General features: G+C 39.4%; 1 protein-coding gene across 1 annotated transcript; it reads right to left on the bottom strand.

The window, feature by feature from the left end:
- Positions 1-89: 89 nt before the first annotated feature.
- Positions 90-19824, bottom strand: LOC306862951 (voltage-dependent calcium channel gamma-5 subunit). Its single transcript, XM_079406064.1, has 7 exons — positions 19739-19824; positions 18619-18665; positions 17893-18134; positions 15067-15153; positions 1935-2075; positions 1705-1850; positions 90-776 (listed from the first exon to the last, which is right to left on the bottom strand). The coding sequence occupies exons 3-7, from the start codon at positions 18086-18088 to the stop codon at positions 519-521; spliced, it is 828 nt and encodes a 275-aa protein (XP_079262190.1). The 5' UTR covers positions 18089-18134; positions 18619-18665; positions 19739-19824; the 3' UTR covers positions 90-518.
- Positions 19825-21544: the final 1720 nt, after the last annotated feature.

Here is a 21544-nt window from a genome sequence, read left to right as displayed (position 1 = left end):
CATGATACATGTGAGATTTGTGGTATATTTGTTCATTGGTATTTTTTCTAGTATATTAATTCTATAATATATAGTATATTCATTTCTTTCTAAAGATATATATAAAAAAATCTGCACTTATTTACTAATAGTTTTGTCAAACAACCTCTATACAATTTGATATGAATAGATATTAAATTGCATTGAATGCATAGTATAATACACATTAATTTTGGACTATTCTTGAAAGCAGATACATCTAGTTGAAGGCTAGTGTTCCATAATGGCTACAGTTTATGTTTGTATAAGCACCATACATATTTACATTGATCAACACACAGTTGTACATTAAACTTAAAAGATTATATACATTGTGTGAATCACTCCAGAGAAGAATACAATACTGCCACCTGCTGGAACAAAGTCATTAGCTCACTACAGAACAAGAAAATGACAGTCATACATTCTATCGGTCAGTTCCCTTTCATAAGGCAAAGACACACATATGTTTCAAACCCAGTTCTGATGGGCACTGAACTTCAGCAGGGAGAGGAGGACACCTGGTCGTAGTCAGGGCACTTGAGCAGGGCAGGGTAGCTGGCGTTCATCTGGAGCGAGGTGTCGCTGGAGATGTCTGACGGGCTACGTCCTCGCGTCCAGGTGTCGGGGTGAAGGAACTGACCCGAGTAATCGGAGCAGTTGCTCAGGCGCGGCCGGTAGAAGCTGGGGTGAGGCTGGTAGATTTCCTCCGCTGTGTAACGCTTCATGAACAGGTAGACGGACATCACACCTGCACTCTGAACAGAGAGAAGAAGGAAACCCCAGGCAAGAACAGAAAAGATTTGATTATGACTATGATGACTGCTGTTTTATATAAACAAGTTCAAAATATACAGCGGTGGCCAAAATGATTAGAACGCTAGTATATTCACCAGTTATTTCCATATTTTACTGTAGTGTGTCAGTAGGAAATATCAGTATACATTTCCAAACACTCATTTTGCCATGAATTGTAATAATAGTGAGATTTTTGTGCTCCACACAGAGATCTGATCTGATCATCATCCAGTCCGTCTGCAATGACATGAAGAAACAGAAACTGAGACAGACTACATCCAGAAGAACTGTGGCAACGTCTCCAAGATGCTTTAAGAAAACTACCTATTAGTTATATTTGACACACTACAACAAAAGATAGAAATAACTGACTTAAAATGGTGAAAATACTAGTGTTCTAATAATTTTGGCCACCACTGTATCTAGAAACACTGTAAACCAAAATATAGACTGAAGGAGAGAGAGACTAATATCTATATGCAATAAAAGTGGTAAATAACAAATAAATGGCAAGTAGTTCACCATGGGATGCCAAGTGCCATTTGACCTCGACATGAAAATCATTGCAGATAGGCTCACAGAGCAGTGATTTTAAAAGGTTTAAAAGGAAAACAGTGAAAAAACAATAGTGAAAGCAAAGAAAAGAACTAACAAGAGTACTGTAGGTTGTCGTTTCACACCAAAGAGCGCAATGCACTGAGCAATGCTGATGTATATGTCAAGTAAAATTCAGATTCAGAACTTACAGGATGATAAAACAGTAAAGTGAAACAGTATTATTCCACAATAAATGTTTCAAACAGTAGTATAAGTGTGCACCCTAATAAAGGAGAAAAGTGAGAGGAGAATGACAGTAAATGGTAGTGTCTGAATGTAAGAGCTTTTTACCTCTGTGAGCAGGAAGGAAATGGCAGCGAACGCAAACGACCAGCCGTACTTATAGCTGAAATATGCCTCACTGCTCTTGGTCCTGTTGAACATCTCGTCATTTATGCTGGAGATGTAGAGCACCAAACCAACCACCAGAGACAGACCTGAGAGACAGACAAGCATGAGTCTGACAAATGAGACGTGTCAGACTGACAGAGGAGGAAGTGGAAGAGGAAGAGGAAGCGTACCTGACAGGACGAAGAAGATCCCAGAGACAAACGCCAGAATGGTGCGATGGGGCCGGATGTGTCCGATATTGTTGAGCACAAAACCAATGAACATAAAGAACAAACTGACCAGGGGGAACGGGGTGGCCGAACGAATCATCTCTGAAAAGATATAAGAAATAGCGTTTAATAGTAAGTGTGAAATTGTGAGTATAAATGCCTGTTCACACCAAGAACAATTACTAAAGATTATATATTGACTATAACCATACATTTTTCAAAACCGTTCTAGCCCTACGACATCAGGAAAGATATCAATGGAACTACAGTGATAAAACCTTCCAAATATTCCAAAAATTAATTGTCAACTAAACATTTGGTGAGAATATTACATAAGTTGACTACATGAATTTATGTTGTTTCTCTAAAATGGTTTTGTTTGAAGCCACCATTATTTAGTATTTTGCAATTCTCTTCCTATCAGTGCAACAGTATTAAAAACTGACTAATTTAAACTTAGCTAGAACACTGACTAATTTGATGTGGCAATGTAAAGTTATGATTAATAAAATTGTACTTTCAACACATTTATTATAAACGTCATTCTATTATGATAAATGGAATTCTGATTCTGATATTCTATGGAAGCCCGTTTCCGCCACTGAATAAAAAATAAAAAAAGGTTATTGCGACTTTTAATCTCACAGTTTTGACCTTTTTTCACAGAATTGTGAGATATAAACTAGCAATTCTGACCATTTTTCTCAGAATTGCGTGATATAAACACAATTCTGAGCTATAAAGTCAGTTTTTTTTTTTTTTTTTTTTTTTTTGTTAACAACTATTTATCTAATTTTATTCTGTGGAACAGTAGTACAAAACAAAAAGCAGCTGTACAAATTTAGAACCCAACCCATCCCACCCCTGGATAGACTTAAAAAAGAAATAAAAAAATAAAATTAAATAAATAAATTTAATTAAATACAATAAAATAAATAATAATATTAAAAATATATTAATTAATATTAACAGATAAACAAATAACAATAAAATAATTTTTTACAAAGATTTTAGAAAAGAAGACAGTTCCATGAATTTACAGTTTTCACGTTAGATCCATGTATCCGAGAAGTAGAGAGTTCCATCGAGATAATGTCCAACAAATACACACGACAGTCCAGGTTCTTCTGTCTATTGTGTGAGGAGGATTCAAACGTTGACAAGCAATTGAGAGCAGCTAACAGTAAAGATCTTTGTTGGACGGGCAAGGTGAAGTCTCAAAAGTGATAAAAAAAAGAGTCAAACATATCTCAGTACCCAACAAATATGATAGATCCAGTGAGAGCTGAGTCCAAAAAGGTGAGAGAGAGGGGCACTACCCAAAAAAAATGCAAAAAATGTGCCTAAAACTCCTTGGGAACAGAGATTACACTTAGGAGAAGACGACAGATTCATATAAAAACGTTTCATTGGAGTCAAGTAAACCCTATGCAGCAATTTCCAATGAATCATTTGGTGATTAGGGTTTTTAGAAGACAATTTAAACACCCCACACCTGATCGGAAAATAAAACATGCACATCCTCATTAAGATCCTTAGCCCAGTTGTGATAGATAAAGGTTTGTATGAATGCTCAAGAAGAAAGAGATGACTGAAGCAGAGGAGGGAGATTCCTCAGAAGGAAGGATTAGTCTGAGCAAAGGGTGAACAGGCAGTGGAGAGTCCCAAGGCACCCCTATACACCCCTATCTAATGCGCAAATACATGAAAAAAGAGGTGCCTGGCAGATTATATTGAGTTTTAAGATTCTGGAAGGATTTTAAACCACTATCATCATAGATATCTCCCAGAGTGTTTACTTTATTATGAGTCCATTGTGGACAATGAAATGGAGTACTGCCTGACAAAAGGTTATTATTGTGGAAAATAGGCGAATACCTGTGCCATTTTGTAGCTAGTTGTGAACGTCTTTCAACGTCCCTCCATGTGGAGAGGAGATGGGTTACACTGGGACCAAACTGAGATTTACACTGCCTAAGCGGAACTCCCGAAAAAACAAGATGCTTCAATTCATACGGATAACAATAGATTGCTCAATTGCTCTCCAAGACACAGAAGCGTCAGGATCAAACCAAACTGCTAAAGGGCAGAGGGAAAAGGCTTGAGCATACAGTCTCAAATTAGGGAAAGAAAGACCTCCATGTAATCTACATCGTTGTAAGGTAGTCAGTTTAATACGAGGACGTTTCCCATCCCATATATACCCTGAAACACATGCAATCTAGTTTATTCCAGTAGCCAACCGGTGGAGCGAGAGGAATCATGGAAGAAAAGAAATTCATTCATTTTAATCACCGATATACGGGCCTGAAAAGAAGTAGGAAGACGAGACTAATTTTCCAAATCTGAGGATACTTTGGCTAGTTTTTTGAGACGACTTCCTGCAGGGAAGGAAAAACATCTATCCCCAAGTATTTAAAGTTTTGAACCAATGGAATAGATATAGAAAGGGACATGGAATCAATTTTAGAATTGAGGGGAAGTAAACATGACTTACTCCAATTAATTTTAAACCCTGAGAGAGATCCAAAATGGTGAAATAAATTCAGCACATGAGGAACAGAATGTGACGGCTTCTCCAAAAACAATAAGATATCATCAGCAAACAAAGAAATATGATGAATATTCCGTATATTTATGGGAGAAATTATTTCAGATTGTCGGACCGCTTGAGCTAAGGGTTCCAAGGATAGGTCAAATAACAGAGGAGACAGCGGGCAACCCTGACGAGTACCTCGATGTATAAAGAATGGGTTAGAGCGAACAGCACCTCTGAGAACAGTGGCTGCTGGATTGGCATACAGAACTTTTATCATATTTATGAAACTCAATCCCAGACCCAGATGCTGTAGAACCGCCCATAAATAGTTCCATTCTAGCCGGTCTATCTTTCAACGCATCTAGAGATAATACTGCACAAGGAGAGGACAAACTATTCTTTGAATTAATAATATGATATAACCTGCATAAGTTATCCGAAGCAGAGCGAGATTTAATGAATCCTGTTTGGTCATGATTAACTAGTCTATTCATACATTTCTCTAGACGACGAGATAGTACTTTAGCATATAATTTAACATCAGTCCCTATCAAAGAAAGTGGCCGGTAACTAGAACAGGAAGTCGGAACCTTATCTTTTTTTAACAAGAGAGAAATAACAGCTATATTAATGGATGGGTGAAACTACCAAAAAGTAGTATACAATTCGATTGGAATGCCATCTATGCCTGGGGATTTCCCCCTGTTCATAGATCGAATTGCTGACTCCAGCTCCTGAAGAGAGATCAGTTCAGCCAGGTATTCCGAATCTGAATCTGACAGCCTAGGTAAATCAATTTTGGACAGAAAAGATGCAAAAGAGTCAGGGTCACCATCAGCGGAAGAAGTATAGAGGTTAGAGTAAAAAGAGTGAAAGGCCATATTAATGTCTTTTGGGTCTGTCATAATGAGCCCAGATTGGGATTTCACTGCTGAAATATTAACAAACTTTTCACTGTTGCGTAATCTTAGGACTAAAAGGTGGCTTGGTCTACTCCCATGAAAATAATAATTCTTCCTGGATCTGGATCAGGAATTCTGCCCTGGATCTCAGTAATCAATTGAGTTTGGACCTAACCGCCATGATTTTACTGAGTGTATTGTCTGAGAAACAACACTGATTATCTCTAGTCAGATTCTGGAGCTGTGATTCCAGTTCAATTCTCTTTTTGTGTCGGTTTTCATGAGTTATTCCATATAAATCCTATAACTGCATTCCAAAGTGTTCGAGGATCATCCACTGAACCTTGGTTAATTTCAATAAAATTTATTTCTGAATTGACTGCAAAAGTTTTTATCCTGTAACAATTTAGGGTTAAATCGCCATCTAGTGGCACGAGATGGCCGAGGGATCAAAGATAGTCTGCACAAATTTCCATCATGATCTGACAGTGATAAGGAACAGATATCGGCATCACGAACAGCTGAAGATAAAGAAGTAGAAATGAAAATATAGTCAATTCGCGAATAGCATTTATGAGTAGCAGAAAAGAAAGTGAAATACTTAGCAGAAGGGTTTAATAAACGCCAACTGTCCACCAACGAGGATGAGGTTACACATTGCCGAAGTTTGTCAGAACACACAGCTTGAGAGTGTGATTCCTTTGGTCCAGATCTATCTAGAACAGTGGTTCCCAATCTGGGGGGCGCCAGAGTTCAAAGCGGGGGCACGGGAGCAGATATACTTTGAGGTAGGGCTGGGCGATAAAACGATAACTATAATTATATAGTGATATAATTTTTCTCAAAAAAACTATTTCGATAAATATTCAATTTAATGTTTATGCGGCAAAAGTGGAACAAAACAGCGCTACTCATTTGAACCGCGCCACACGGACTATATCCGCTCGGTTCAAACAGCAGCGCAGCGCAGAGCGAGTGGACTAGAGCAGATGCGTTTACTCACCGATCACGCAACCACTAAACAGCGCTGTGAGATCCACTGAGAAGCGCTTGAATTCAGCGAAGAACACAAATGACTGGTATAAACCAGTATCAGTCGATATCAGTCAACTGATATAAACTAGTTTAAAACAGCGCTGACAAACAGCACAACACTGTGTGCAACGACACAGTCAGAAGGCTTTTCAATCTACAAATCGCCATCGTTTACTATGGATTTACTGTAGTAACACTAACTGCACCCATGGTATTGTGGCAGAAATGTGGGGCTAGCATTTGTGCATTTATAATAAATGTATTTAGACTACTGTTTTACATATAGATAGGCTACCTAGAGACCATATAGTTACATTTTTACCACAGTATTGAGGTGCTATATGTGTGGTTTTAACTCTGGTTATCATGATGTAAATGTATGCTACTATGGAAGAACAATGGTTCATTTTAATAAAACTCAAACAGTCAGAAAAATAAAATTTCACCATATAAAAAAGGAGGTTGTTGCCATTTTTACAGATGTTACTGATCTTGATAATGAACATAAATTTACATCTGCAACCTAACTCAAACTACTACTGTCAACTCAATGTCAAATATGCATTTCTAAGAGACAAATAAATCATATTATTATTGCATTTATATATATACATATTACCATATGTGTACGTGGGGGGGGGGGGGCATGAAAAAAAGGTTGGGAACCACTGATCTAGGATATGCGACATTATAGAATTCGTATCTGCACCCAATACAATTTCAAAATCTGAAAACTTCAAGAGATAGGTTGACAAAACAGTGAAAAACTAGGGTCAGGAGTACAAGGGGCATAAACTAGAGAGACATATAGAAATACAATATTCCTATTCTCCCCTATTGTTTTTATATGTGTTATTCTACCATTTGTATCACAACCTTTCTCTAAAATAGTAATATTTAAAGTCCAATATTAGGACACCCTTGGTTTTACAAGGTGACAAGATGGCGGCGCGAACACATCGCGAGGCTCAGCGTCTTACCAGATTTTGGAAAATAGTGTTAATTTACCTGGTTATTTCATTCGTGTTCGCGCGATCCAGTTATGCGAACTACAGCTATAGTAAACAGTCACTTTTGGACATCAACAAACAGTGTTCCAACATAGTTTTAGATCATCCTTTCGACTTCAGCGAACTCCCGCCGGAGCTACTGAGATCACCGCGGACAAGCGGATCACTCGTACCGACCGGAAGTGCTCGGCGTCGAGACCGTAAACAAAGACGTGGAAAGCGTGGAGGGCTGCGTGCTAAGCTAAGGCTAAACCCACATCGACCAGCTCTGCCCAGCATCTTCCTTGCCAATGTACGGTCTCTGATGAACAAGATGGACGAACTAAAGATCTGGACCCTCACACAGAAACGGCTTATGGACTGTAATGTTATGTTCTTCACTGAAACATGGCTCTGCAACGATGTCCCAAACAGCGTGGTGCATATGGATGGACGCTCTCTCTTCAGGGCTGACAGAGTAGCAGCAACCTCTGGTAAAAACAAGGGTGGTGGAGTATGCATTTATGTAAATAAATCATGGTGTAAAGACTCTGTCATTGTTGATACCTACTGCTCTGCTGATCTGGAGTTCCTGATTATCAAGTGCAGGCCATTCTATCTACCACGTGAGTTCACTTGCATTGTTGCTGCTGCAGTTTATGTACCTCCGGACGCTAATGCTAACGTGGCTATGAAAGAACTCTGTGCTGCTATTAGCAAATTACAAACCCTGCACCCGGATGGAGCCTTTATTGTTGCTGGGGACTTCAATCACTGCACTCTTAGATCTGTTCTCCCTAAATTTAATCAAAATGTCTCCTGCACTACAAGGGGACATAAAACATTGGACCACGTTTATACTAATGTGAGTGATGCCTACAAAGTCACACCCCTCCCCCACCTGGGTCAGTCTGACCACCTCTCTTTGTTCCTGCTCCCCAAGTATACCCCGGTCATCAAACGTGTGAAACTTACAACAAGGACTGTTAAAATCTGGCTGGAAGGTGCTGACTCCACTCTTCAACATCAATTCCAGCACACAGAATGGAGTGAGTTTGCTGCCCAGGCCACCACAAACTCTCAGATTAACATTGACACTTACACCAACTCTGTCATGGAGCACATCAACAGATGTGTGAGCAGAGTGACTACACAAAAAAAATAAAAATCTTCCCCAATCAGAAGCCCTGGATGAACAGAGAGGTTCGCCTCCTGCTCAAAGCAAGAGATGCAGCCTTCAGGTCTGGAGACCAGGAGGCTTACAGCTCAGCCAGAGCCAACCTGAGGAAGGGTATCTGCCAGGCCAAACTCACACACAAACAGAAGATTGAAGAACACTTCAACTCTTCAGACCCCCGGCGTATGTGGCAAGGCATACAATCTATCACAGATTACAAACCACCTAACTCTGTGCCCCCCTCCAGCTCTGCCTCCCTCCCAGACGAGCTCAATCACTTTTATGCTCGTTTTGATCAAAATAATAAGGAGATCTCACTCAAAGCTGAGCATCAACCCAGTGAACTGCCTCTCACTCTCTCCACATCAGATGTTTACTCCACTCTGCGTAAGGTGAATGCACGGAAGGCAGCTGGCCCTGACGGAATACCTGGTCGTGTGCTTAAAGCCTGTGCGGAGCAGCTAGCTGGGGTCTTCACGGACATTTTCAATCTGTCCCTGGCCCAAACAACTGTCCCCACTATCTTCAAAACCTCCACCATCGTACCAGTACCGAAACACTCCACTGCCTCGGTCCCTAATGACTTCCGTCCTGTTGCACTCACCCCCATCATTGCCAAGTGTTTTGAGAAACTGGTTGCATCCCACCTAAAATCCTGTCTCCCTGCTACACTGGACCCATTCCAATTTGCCTATCGCCACAATAGGTCAACAGAGGACGCCATCTCAACAGCGCTTCACTCTGCCCTCACCCACCTGGACAGTCAAAACACACATGTGAGAATGCTGTTCATAGATTTCAGTTCTGCATTTAATACTGTAATCCTCTCCAAGCTGATCTCCAAGCTCAGCCAGCTTGGAATCAGCACACCCATCTGCAATTGGATTCTAGATTTTCTGACCAACAGACCTCAGTCCGTCAAGTTAGATAACCTCTCCTCCTCCATCATCACCCTGAACACCGGCGTGCCACAGGGCTGCGTACTGAGCCCTCTCTTGTACTCTCTCTTCACCCATGACTGTGTTCCTGTTTATGGCTCCAACACCATCATCAAATTTGCAGATGACACCACGGTGGTAGGTCTGATCAAGGATGACGATGAGTCAGCCTACAGGGATGAGGTGCAGCACCTGGCTGTGTGGTGTGCCACCAATAATCTACAACTAAACACCCAGAAGACAAAGGAGATCATTGTGGACTTCAGGCGGACTAGGAGTCATGCTCACACACCCATCTACATCAACGGAGCTGTAGTGGAGCGTGTGTCGAGTTTCAAGTTCCTTGGCATCCACATCTCTGATGACCTCACCTGGTCCCATAACACTTCCACTCTGGTCAAAAAGGCACAGCAGCGCCTTTACTTCTTAAGGAGCCTTAAGAAAGTTCACCTGAATCCCAGGATCCTTGTGGAATTCTACCGCTGTACCATTGAAAGCATACTCACGAACTGCATCTCAGTATGGTACAGCAATTGCTCCGCATCTGACCGCAAAGCACTCCAGCGGGTGGTGAAAACTGCTCAACGGATCACCGGCACCCAGTTAACTTCCATTGAGAACATTTATCATAAGCTCTGTCTGGGCAGGGCAAGAAACATCATCAAGGATCCCTCTCACCCCAACCATGGACTTTTCACCCTCCTTCCATCCGGCAGGCGTTACAGGTGCCTACGCTCTCGCACTAGTAGGCTCAGGAAGAGCTTCTTCCCCGAGGCTGTAACACTTCTGAACGCCACACCACCAATCTAACCTGCACCTGCTTATTACTGCACTGGTCACAGTACTTTACACACATGCATTTGCACTACTCATATTTTGCACAGACTGCACATTGTTAAAGTTATTACACTATAAACTGTCTAAAGTTGTTACTGTACAAGCATAGTAAACTATTTCTATAAAATATTGCACTACTGCTATTTTGCATAGAATACATTGTTCTATCAATACTTTGCACACTCATCCAGCTGTATTTATTTATTACCACTGTTCTCACGTTTCTGCTGTTCATAATGTGTATATATAATCTGTAATCTATATAATCTACATTGCTCTGTTCATAATGTACATACAATCCCTACATTGCATTCCTATTTATATCTGTATATACTCTGCTCAATACTGTATATAGCAATTCCACTGTACATTCTGTAAATCATATCTTCATTTACTCTGCACTTATATGTATATAAAACACTATATTCTTGCACTTCTGGTTAGATGCTAACTGCATTTCATTAGCTCTGTACTTGTACTCTGCATAAATGACAATAAAGTTGAATCTAATCTAATCTAATCTAATCTTTTAGTATCCGAAGATGAGTGAGATACCACTTCATAAAACTTATTACATCTGCGTATATCCTCCTCTTTCAAATGGGATTCTTGAACTAACAAAAATCCCAGAAAACCTGTACGTTTGTGAGGGCCATTTAGCCCATTAATATTACAACTCAGAATAGTAAGGTCAGTCATAGGTATCAAACAGAATTACTGCATAATAAAACAAAATACAAGTTTGAGAATAAAACCAGTCTACCATTAAACCACCCCCCACCCTCCCTGTTACCATTCAAAAAAACAAACACATTCCCATGAACTATGGCAGATCAAACCAAGAACAAACCTTGATCTGCCTGCACCCCTTAATATGGTCCGTGGCATCAACAAAAACCTGCACATTTGCGAGTTTATATCATGCAACTCTGAGAAAAAAAGTCAGAATTGTGAGTTTATATCATGCAATTCTGAGAAAAAAGTCAGAATTGCGAGTTTATATCATGCAATTCTGAGAAAAAAAGTCAAAATTGCGAGTTTATATCATGCAACTCTGAGAAAAAAAGTCAAAATTGCGAGTTTATATCATGCAACTCTGAGAAAAAAAGTCAAAATTGTGAGTTTATATCATGCAATTCTGAGAAAAAAGTCAGAATTGCGAGTTTATATCATGCAATTCTGAGAAAAAAAGTCAAAATTGCGAGTTTATATCATGCAACTCTGAGAAAAAAAGTCAAAATTGTGAGTTTATATCATGCAATTCTGAGAAAAAAGTCAGAATTGCGAGTTTATATCATGCAATTCTGAGAAAAAAAGTCAAAATTGCGAGTTTATATCATGCAATTCTGAGAAAAAAAGTTAGAATTGTGAGTTTATATCATGCAATTCTGAGAAAAAGTCAGAATTGCGAGTTTATATCATGCAATTCTGAGAAAAAAAGTCATAATTGTGAGATAAAAAGTCACAATTACCTTTTGATTTTTTTATTCAGTGGCGGAAACGGGCTTACATATAAATCAGACTAATAATGCGGTTGATGTATCTCCCCTTTTACTGTGACAGTATTAAATGCCTTTAAAAATATTAGTGACATCAACATTTTGAACACAAAACACAACAATGGTAACAATCAAAATAATTTTGATAGTAAAACTGAATATTCCACAACATTTTTGCTGTCTTTGTTGTGTAAGTGTAACTCAGTGTAATTTCAGATAAACTTAACTTACTTTTTTAGGCATTAAGTTTATTTACCTTTTTTAAGACAGTGAAAAACAGAGACAAAACAAAAAAAACAGTTCTATCTCTAAGACAACAGAAAAGATTTTGTTGCAAACACTTTCGGAACGATTTCTTTCAGCCAATGACTGATAAAAACACTGGCAGCCAATTAAAATCTTTCCATTCTTTTATGTTCACACAAAGCTGAAGCATATATTTAAATTAAAGAACATTTTGATCTGCTGATGTGTGTGCATATTTAACATTTAATATAACAAGTTATTTTTATAGTAATTAACTTTAAAAATGATTTGTTCATTAGTCTGTCTATATTTGTCGTGTCGTTTGTTTTTGTGTGCGGTTTCATTGAATTCAAATGCTTTTGCACAATAGCTTAGCATGCTATCTTCTGGAATCAGCTGTGAATGTCAGTTGAGTCATGAGAGGAGCGCTATTTCTGTGAAGCATGTGAGTGACTGTTAATGAAGCTGCTGACAGTGATGATGCTGCCTATATTGCAGCTCAGTGAAGGATCTCTCAGCGCTGTCTTGCTGTCCATCAGCTCAGACCCTCAGCAGGGTAATTACCAGCAAACTGACAGGACGGCACACCAAAATAAACTCACCTTTCAGAACTGACAGCTAATAACCACCCATCCTGTGTTAGCTATACAGTTTGGACTGTATAAGCAATTTATTCAACTGGATTTGAATATATTATATGGATTTTAAATTATGGGGGTTGTTCTGTTCTGACAGCAGTGGAAAAGCAATGTTAACTGCAAATTAACCATAATAATTGTGCAGAGCGTTTAGGATATTTAGAATGACTTCATGGACTGGTTGTATGACATGCCCTCATCATAGCCGTGGGAACTAGGGGTGCTGCTGCAGCACCCCCCCCCCCCCCCCCCCCCCCCCCCCCCGCCACAGCGCTGGGTCTAAGGGGGAGCAATGCCACCCAGATTTTCCTTGTGCCCCTCCAGATTCTTCTTGTGCCCCTCGATCATCCCCAGCATACTTCATTTTTGTGATTACATATTAAAATGACCAGAAATATAACTAGTGCGGTTGTATTTTTCTTGCATGCCTCCCAGCGCACGTCCCGCATCCTTACAATTACCCCTCACTGACAGAATTTCATGTGAAATGTTCACGCGATATTACCGTAATTTTACATTCCGACTTGTAAAAAGCACTCACGTCAGCTTTTATGCTACTCATGACAGCGACCGACAATCACAAACACTATAGCTCTGTCATTGTACTCTATAGTCAAATGCGCTCAAACCACTGTAACCTAATGCAATCTATTAACTACGCACAGCATAACATTTTGGGCAAGTACAATGTTGTCATAAAATATTTTAAAAGACTGAATTTGTATTTAAACTGATCACATAATAAAAAACTAATTTTAAGTTTAATTATAATGCCGCATGTCCACGATTATTCAAACAACAAACTAATTATTCCACGAGCAAAGAACATTACATTTTCTAATAATAGGCTACAATAACTGAATTCAGTCTAGTGCGAGTGTGAGCACTCTTAAAAAAATAATAATAAGGGAAGCTGTCTGCAGTGTATGATGAATGAATCTCTTATTTGCATTGCATGTACATCTGCACTTTGTTGTTTCTGATGAGAGAATTCGCCAAAGTGCATAATTAAGCCAGTGAGCGCACGCACTGACCAAAACTTTGTTAAGTAAAATCCCCTTAAATAATAGAAATATTAAAGAAAAAAATTCTTGAACTAAAATCACAAAAGCACATATATATATATATATATTTGTTTTCATAACTCTGTCTTCATTAATTTGTATGTTCATCTATAAGAGTTTGGGCTGCTTAATATTAGGATTTTGTCAAAAATCCCCCCCCTAAATAACGCAGACCTCTACAACACGGGTGATCACGTCTTTTTAAAGATGCCTTATCACCCGTGCGTTTCTGGGTGTGGTCGTTTCCTGGACGGTCACAATCGTTGCCTCATGTGTCTGGGCATTCAGCACGCTGAGAAAGCTTTCGTGGATGGTTCATGTTCTTCTTGTGGGGACATGACCATCTCGGAGTTGCATATAAGACTCCGTTATGTCAAACATGGCGGAGTCCCTCTGCCTCTGCCGCGATCCAGCGTTCGTCCCGGCACCCGGGGCGGCGCTGCGTCCGGTGGAGTCAGAGGTGATTTGAGGATCATAGTGAAGGCTTCCCCAAGTGGAGTTCCCCAACCTGCTGCTTCCACTCTGGCTGCAGCCCCTCAGCCTGCTCATCGCCCTGGGCGCCCCCCTGCGGCCGCCCCCGCTCCCGCGCAGCAGCAATCGCAAGAGGCCCTGAGACGAGCGACCCAGAGATGGAGGAGACTGCTCATTGGGAGGTGGTGACCACACCACTCCCTTCCCTTGAGGAGGGCCGGGTGGAGAATCTTTTGTTTCGTTTTGTTTTTGTTCCTACCCAAAACTTCGATAAAAGAGCGGTTTCCTCAGTCTCTGGGTCTCCAGAGGAGAGTTGCGAACTGTGCATCACGAGATCGCTTCCCTCCTCCTCTCACTAGCGGGCAGCATTGGGTTGCCCAAGAGCACCCCTCCTGCCCATTCATGGAACCAGGTAAGGGCTGTAACACTCGAGTCCCAACTTCAGGTCGTCACACACCAGGCTGTCACAAGTCTCGAGCCGGGTCACTGGCTCGGCTCCTCAGCAAAAACATGAATTAATGCGGTGCACCAGCTGCCTCATATACCCGCGCTACGGGGTGTGGCAGCCAGATGTGAAATACCGCGGGTTCTCAAAAAAAAGAAATCACTGAATTTAGTCATTTAGAAACAAAAATCCAGCCAACTCTGTGTCTAGATGTAAAACCAGTTGAGAATCACTGTTCGGTTTTGCAGAAGTGCTTGAGTGTTCAATGATTTGACTAATGTGTTTGTCATGAAGGCACAGTATAATCACTTACTCAGGACACTGACAGTAGACTCACTGGTCAGCTGAACGCTCATGGGCATCACATATTCGATGGTGAAGCAACGACCTCTCTCCTCACCTGAGACAGAGAGAGATCACAGAGACGTTATTATTACTCTGTTGTGCTTTCATAGTTTAGGACACATAATAAGGTTGCGTTAGTGTTTCATTTCATAATATAGAACAGGGCTTTGTTCACACCGATTATATTCACAACAGTAATCACAAATAATATCACGATTTCTAATGATATATAATTGTAATGATATTCTAATGATATTAGATTATTTCTAATTACATTTTTTAAATTGTGTATGGCAGGGATTCAGTTCTATCTATCGGTTGTTGTTTGGATGGAGGCAGTTGATTGTAAGCTTGCAGTTCGCAGTCGAATATAAGAAAGGGGCAATTGGATAAATTACTGGAGAAATACCTGGCATACATCACCAGAGAGACTGTCCTTTCACTGGAAGATCGAGTTATACTAATAAAACTTGATATATACACACACACTGCCGCTCAAAAGTTTGGGATCAGTAAGATTTTTAATGTTTTTTACAAGTTTGGTGAATTATCACTTTAAGGACTGTCACCTGTGAGTCAAAGATCGGAGTCACTGACACTTTCCTCATGTGGTGCGACCCACAGGATCATGATATCTCAGTCTCATATCACATTTACACATCCAATACTATAACACCCGCAGAAGTGCAACCCTCTCAAAGCACAGAAATAATGTGAGACTTCTGGACCTCTGAAAGTTTTGGGTGTTTTAAAGCAGAAAGTCGATGGTGATCCCAGCAGTCCCTCCCTGTAGAGCTCAAACAACTGCTCACATCTGTTCACAGTCACGCTCAATTTAACCGGCTGTAAACAGCGTGGGTTTGAACCAAAATCAGTCCTATCGCGCGCCCACATCTTCACACACACAGAGCGCATTCTTTCACTGAGACTAATGTGTGTGTTTGTGCCACAAGCAGGTCGTTGTTTGCCAATTCAGAGGAGTATGAGCTTAACATGGCATCTAAACAATAACGAAACATCCTGCCTCGTGTGGATAGACCTCCTCAATACAGCAGAAGACCTTCCATCATTAAACATGTCCAGAAAATTGCCATGTAGATGTCAAGGGAGGGCACAAGCATAGAGCTGAAATCTTTGTAATCAGCCCAGAAAAAAAATATATGTTTTTTCCATCTCAGGAGGATAAAGTGATGTTTTCATCATGCTGTAGCAAAATCTGTCTGGGTGTTTAATAACATTCACTGGAATATCTCGTTTTGTATTATTGTGATGTAGCTTAATTTCTGGGAGATTTATTCACACAGTGATCTCATTTCACACCATCAGGGAGGAAACATTCACAGCGGATGGTGTCGTGACAAGGCGTGTGAACACCAGGGAACCTCAACCAAAAAAAAACAAACATCTGCAGTGAATGGAAATATCTAGACCCTCAAGAAAAAACAAAAATCACAAATTAATCAATTAATTTAAATTAATAAATAAATAAACAAACAAACCTGTTCTATATACCAGGCTTATATGAGTAAATAAATGAAAAAAAAAAATTTATTTGACACCCTGATTTGGTGTTTTTAATACTAACATTTTTCTTAAAATAAATAGATAAATAAATAAATCAAATAAACGATTTTTAAGCCTTATTTTGTATATGTGGAATGTGCTGGACATTTATGTTCACTGGATATTCTTTGTGGCAGTAAGTGAGATGCATGGAAACACACAATACAGACTTTTTTCTCTCACAATTCTGACTTATTTCTTGCCATTCTGATGTCTTTTCTCAGATTTGTGAGATATAAAGTCGCAATAGAGACGAGAGCCATAAAGTCAAATTCTGAGGAAAAAAAATACTTTTTTCTTACAATTTATATCTCGCAATTATAACTTTATAACATGCAAATGTGACTTTATATCACACAATTCTGACTTTTTAAAGTTTACTGTATATCTCACTTTTCTGAGAAAAAAAATCTTAACTGTTTCTATATGACAGAATTCAGGAGGAAAACGTCAGAATTCTGAATTTATATCACAAAATTCTGGGAAAAAAGTCAGAATTGTGAGTTTAAACCACGGAATTCTGGGGAGCAAAGTCAAAATTGTGAGTTTATATCACAAACTTCTGGGGGAAAACATCAAAATTGTGAGTTTATATCACAGAATTCAGGTAAAAAAGACAGAATTGTGAGTTTTTAATCATGGAATTCTGAAGGAAAATTTCAGAATTGTGAGTTTATATTACAGAATTTGAGGAGAAAAAGTCAAAATTGTGAGTTTATATCAAAGAATTCAGAGAAAAAGTGAGAACTGCGAGTTTATATAACAAAACTCAGGGAGGGGGGGGGGGGGGGGGGGGGGGTCAGAATTGTGGGATAAGTAGTTGCAATTGCTTTTTTTATTATTATTCAGTAGTGGAACAAGCTTCCATAGAGTTGTTTTACTTTAAAAAAAAAAAAACTTTTCAAGCTGTAATTTTATGCATATATGCTGTAGTCCAGGTAAGTCACTGATTCTGCAAAATGATTAGTGTAAATGTAACTTGAGGTAAAGTCCCTGTAGCCCCTCACCGCAGAACAAAGATCCAGGGGGCAGGGCTGGATCCACATCTAGGGGGTGGAGAATTGTAGGTTTAGGGGTGGGTTTAGGGATCAAGAGGTGGAGACAGGTAGGTTTAGGTATATGTAAGGTGGGAGGAGATGGATCTGGATCCAACCTCGCCCCCTGGATATTGTGTTCTGCAGTGAGGACCATCTCTAATGTCCTCCAAAAGTAGAATCAGCCATGTTCTTACCTGCCAAAAAACAGACTCTCCAGAGGCCGGAGTGGATGGACATGTGTATGTCAGCACTCTGGTTCAGAGGCAGGATGACGCCCTCCTCCAGGTAGAGCCAGTAGTCAGTGCTGACAGCGATACCCAGCAGCCCCAGACTGCATACCGCAAACACACTGCTGAGCAGGGTCAGAGCCTTCCTCCCGCACGCGCTCATGCCACTCAGACTTCAGCAGGGGGCGCTCACCACACAAACAGATAATCTGAGGGAAACGCAGATGCAGTGCTGTCAATTTACAAAGAGCTGCTTGCTGACTGTAAATCAGGTGGGCGCCAACTTCCATCTTTAGCAAATCTGACACATAATGAATCATGACGCGCCTTGAAAATGAGATGAGAATCAACATCCTTATTATTAAACAAGTGTTTGCGGAAGCACACAGATGCAGCTGGAATGCCAACAACACAGCTCGCAATGTGAGATTGACAAGCAGCACATTCAGTGAAAATCCACACAAGGAGAGAGAAAATTGCTCAGTTGTTTCTGGACAAAAAATACACATGCACACTCATGCATTGTACATGTGTCATCTGAGCACAGCTGGACCCACTGAACATGTGAACTGTGTGAGACACTGATGCACAATGCAATATGAAACCGAATCATGCTGCTTGCTGTGTGGCATTGCAAAACTGAGATTAAGGTGACATGTCATATATGAATTTTCCACATGACGTGCAGTTTACCTGTAACTCAGAATGTGAGAGCGTCCATTGCTGCTGTGATGATGCACCTGTTTAAAGAGGGACACATTTGTGATCTTTACATTTAATGACAGATGTGGGACATTTACTGTGCAGAGATTATGTGCTTGTTCAACCAGTTTAGCCAAAAAACTAATCCACACAAATCCACATTTGGGTTCACTGTCTTATATGGCACATGTAAAACCCCTCACTTCAAAGTTTATAAAGAATGACAGCTGTGTCCCACACTTTTTTAGCTGAATAACAACACTTGTTTTCTTTAGAGCTGCTTTATAGAGCGTGTTTCACAGTTGAACTTTCAATATCGATACTGTTACTAAAATAAACTTAACCAACATTGAATTAAATTTAGCTGAATAATGACTTCTGTAGAGCTGCTTTATTGCTGAAATTAAATTAGGATCATAACTGATTTTGCAACATTAGAACTGTTATTTTCCTGTTTATTTCTATCCAGCTACTTTGAAACAGTCTGTATTGTATAGAAATAAATATGACTTGACTTGGACAATGGTTTGTCTCAAAACTTAGAAATGTTTGGCTTCATTTTTTTATGTGTGTTTGTTTATTACCAATAGCAATGCAGACTATTTAGGTTTTAAAAAAGAGCCAATTTACCATTATTGTTAATAAATTATTACAGCACTTTGAGGCATGAAGTGCGCGCAGCAGGAGAATTCCACATCAGCAGCTTCAACACTGCGATCATCAGCCTAGTTAGATCACTAGGTTTTGAAACACAGCTTTTACTTTTAAAATCTATTTAAATATTCATCTTTTACTGGTTTCATCACTGTAAACAAAACGCAAAATGACTGAGTTCTGGCCGTTATGTTCCGCGCACAGCTGCGTTCTCGTTATTATAAACACATGCAACCAATTAAGCAATTTAAAACACATTTTAATACTTTTAACACATGCACACTATATCAACCATACTTAAAGCACTAAATGTAAGCACGTTTTAATTTATTATATGCAATGTGTAAATCCCACAAAGTATATAAATTAATGCATTTAAGACGCATGCATCTGTGTTGATATGCAAAAAACAATAACATGAACTTCCTTCATCTGCATTGAAAAGATGGTCAATTACCTGAAGGATGTTGCTGATGAGAGTAGATCTGAGTGTAATCCAGCTGTGGAGTGAAGCAGCTCCTCTCAGCGCAGTCTGACCACGAGAATGAACACGAGCCAGCGAGCTTGTTGTACGTGTGTGTGTGTGTGTGTGTGTGTGTGTGTGTTTCAGTGAGTCGTAATCGAGTCATCACTCAAAAGCACAAAAACACTCCGAAAATGTTCAACTGAGGAACTTTGTTGCCATCGGTTGTATTTTTGTACTTAAAAGCAAACACTTTATTTTTATTTATTTATTTTAATTATGCAATTATTTGTGCTCGAATCTCCGGTTCGAGTCTTGGTCCTTTTGTTAAACCTGTGATGGACTGGCCTCCTGATGAGGGTGTCTCTGTCTGTTTATGGGATAACCATTCCAGTAAAACCATTACAAAATTCCTTTTTTTGTAGTGTGTTTTGAGCATTTTCCCATCAGGATTTAACATCCCATCAATAGAATCCATCACATACCAGTACACTGTAAAAAAAAAAAAAAAAAAAAAAAAAAAAAAAAAAAATTTAGCCAACATGAAATTTTAAGGCAACCAGCTTCAGCAGATTTTTCAGTTCTCTCAACTTATTTTTGTAGGAGATTCTCAACTTTTTGTTGTATAAACTTAAAACAACAAGTTGAGAAATCTGCTGAATCTGGTTGCCTTAAAATTTTAAGTTGGCTCAACTTTATTTATTTTTTTACAGTGTAGACACCATTATAGTTTCCATTACAACCAATACAATTCCCCTTATAACCATTAAATCCATTACATTTTCTATTGTGCTTTGGACAGGGTTCTATTGTTTTTTTTCCAGCAGGCTCTGATTAAAAAGTTAGTACTATACTGTACTTTCAGTTTTGTCAGTTTTCTATCACTGACTGGCTATGCACATGGCAGGCATTCAGTCTTTAAAAAAATCACATAGAACAATATGCTGCAAATAGGCTATATATTAACTTAATTGGCATAAATGACAGTCATTTACTTGAAAAAGACCCACTCTTCAGTTTTTTGTTTTTTATTTACTTTTGGCATTTTAGCATTTATTACAATAGGACGGTATGATGACAGGAAGCAAAATGGGAGAGAGACAGGGGGCCGGGATTGAGAAAGGTTGAGGCATTGAACATTTTCAGAAATGGAGCCGTAGCAAAAATACCTTGTGGTGGCCATGGCAAGCATTTTACTTTCTGCCATAACCAAATTATGTGTTTTATGTAATATCTCTATATGAGGACACTAACATAATAGATAACTCTGACCCCAGAGAGTGATTGTAAATTGTTTACATGAAATATGTTTGAAATTCCATTCTGCCTCTTCTGAGATACCGCAATTTCATTGTAATCCTTCTCATAAAGTCACTGAATTCACTATAAACTGTTCACTTGATAGATTTGCCATCTGCGTGTGATGTTAGAGCATTATTGAGAGAGAACAAGAATTTATTGGAAACTACAGCCTACCTGACTCTGCCTGAGAGGTAAAGAAAATAGACTTACCCGAGGTGATTTATATATATGTATATATATATATGATTGTATTCTTGAAAAAAAAATCTTTCTTATTATGGGTTCTCTCAAGTGCAGCAGTGTTCTCCGAGAGAGAGAGACAAAAAATGATCTTCATCTTCTTTCTCTAAGGGTGTACTGAAATACTACATACAGTATACTGTACTGGCTTTAATATACTTCTGGGGACATGGTGACCTTTTGATTTATAACAGTGAAGTCCTTATTTGGTCAGAAATTGCATTCAGTTGTACTGTTTCAAAACCCCATTTTAGCCCT

This window comes from Barbus barbus (genome assembly GCF_936440315.1).
Source record: "Barbus barbus genome assembly, chromosome: 4".
NCBI lineage: Eukaryota > Metazoa > Chordata > Actinopteri > Cypriniformes > Cyprinidae > Barbus > Barbus barbus.
This window is presented reverse-complemented; position numbering and strand designations above follow the sequence as displayed.

Bases quoted from the DNA above. Each gene is read 5' to 3' on its own strand.
- LOC306862951 (XM_079406064.1), bottom strand. From the start codon at position 18,088: ATGAGCGCGTGCGGGAGGAAGGCTCTGACCCTGCTCAGCAGTGTGTTT. The intron at 2,076-15,066 runs GTAAGTGATTAT...ATATCTTTTCAG, and splicing joins GTCTACTGTCAGTGTCCTGA to AGATGATTCGTTCGGCCACC. The intron at 1,851-1,934 runs GTACGCTTCCTC...TCTGTCTCTCAG, and splicing joins GATCTTCTTCGTCCTGTCAG to GTCTGTCTCTGGTGGTTGGT.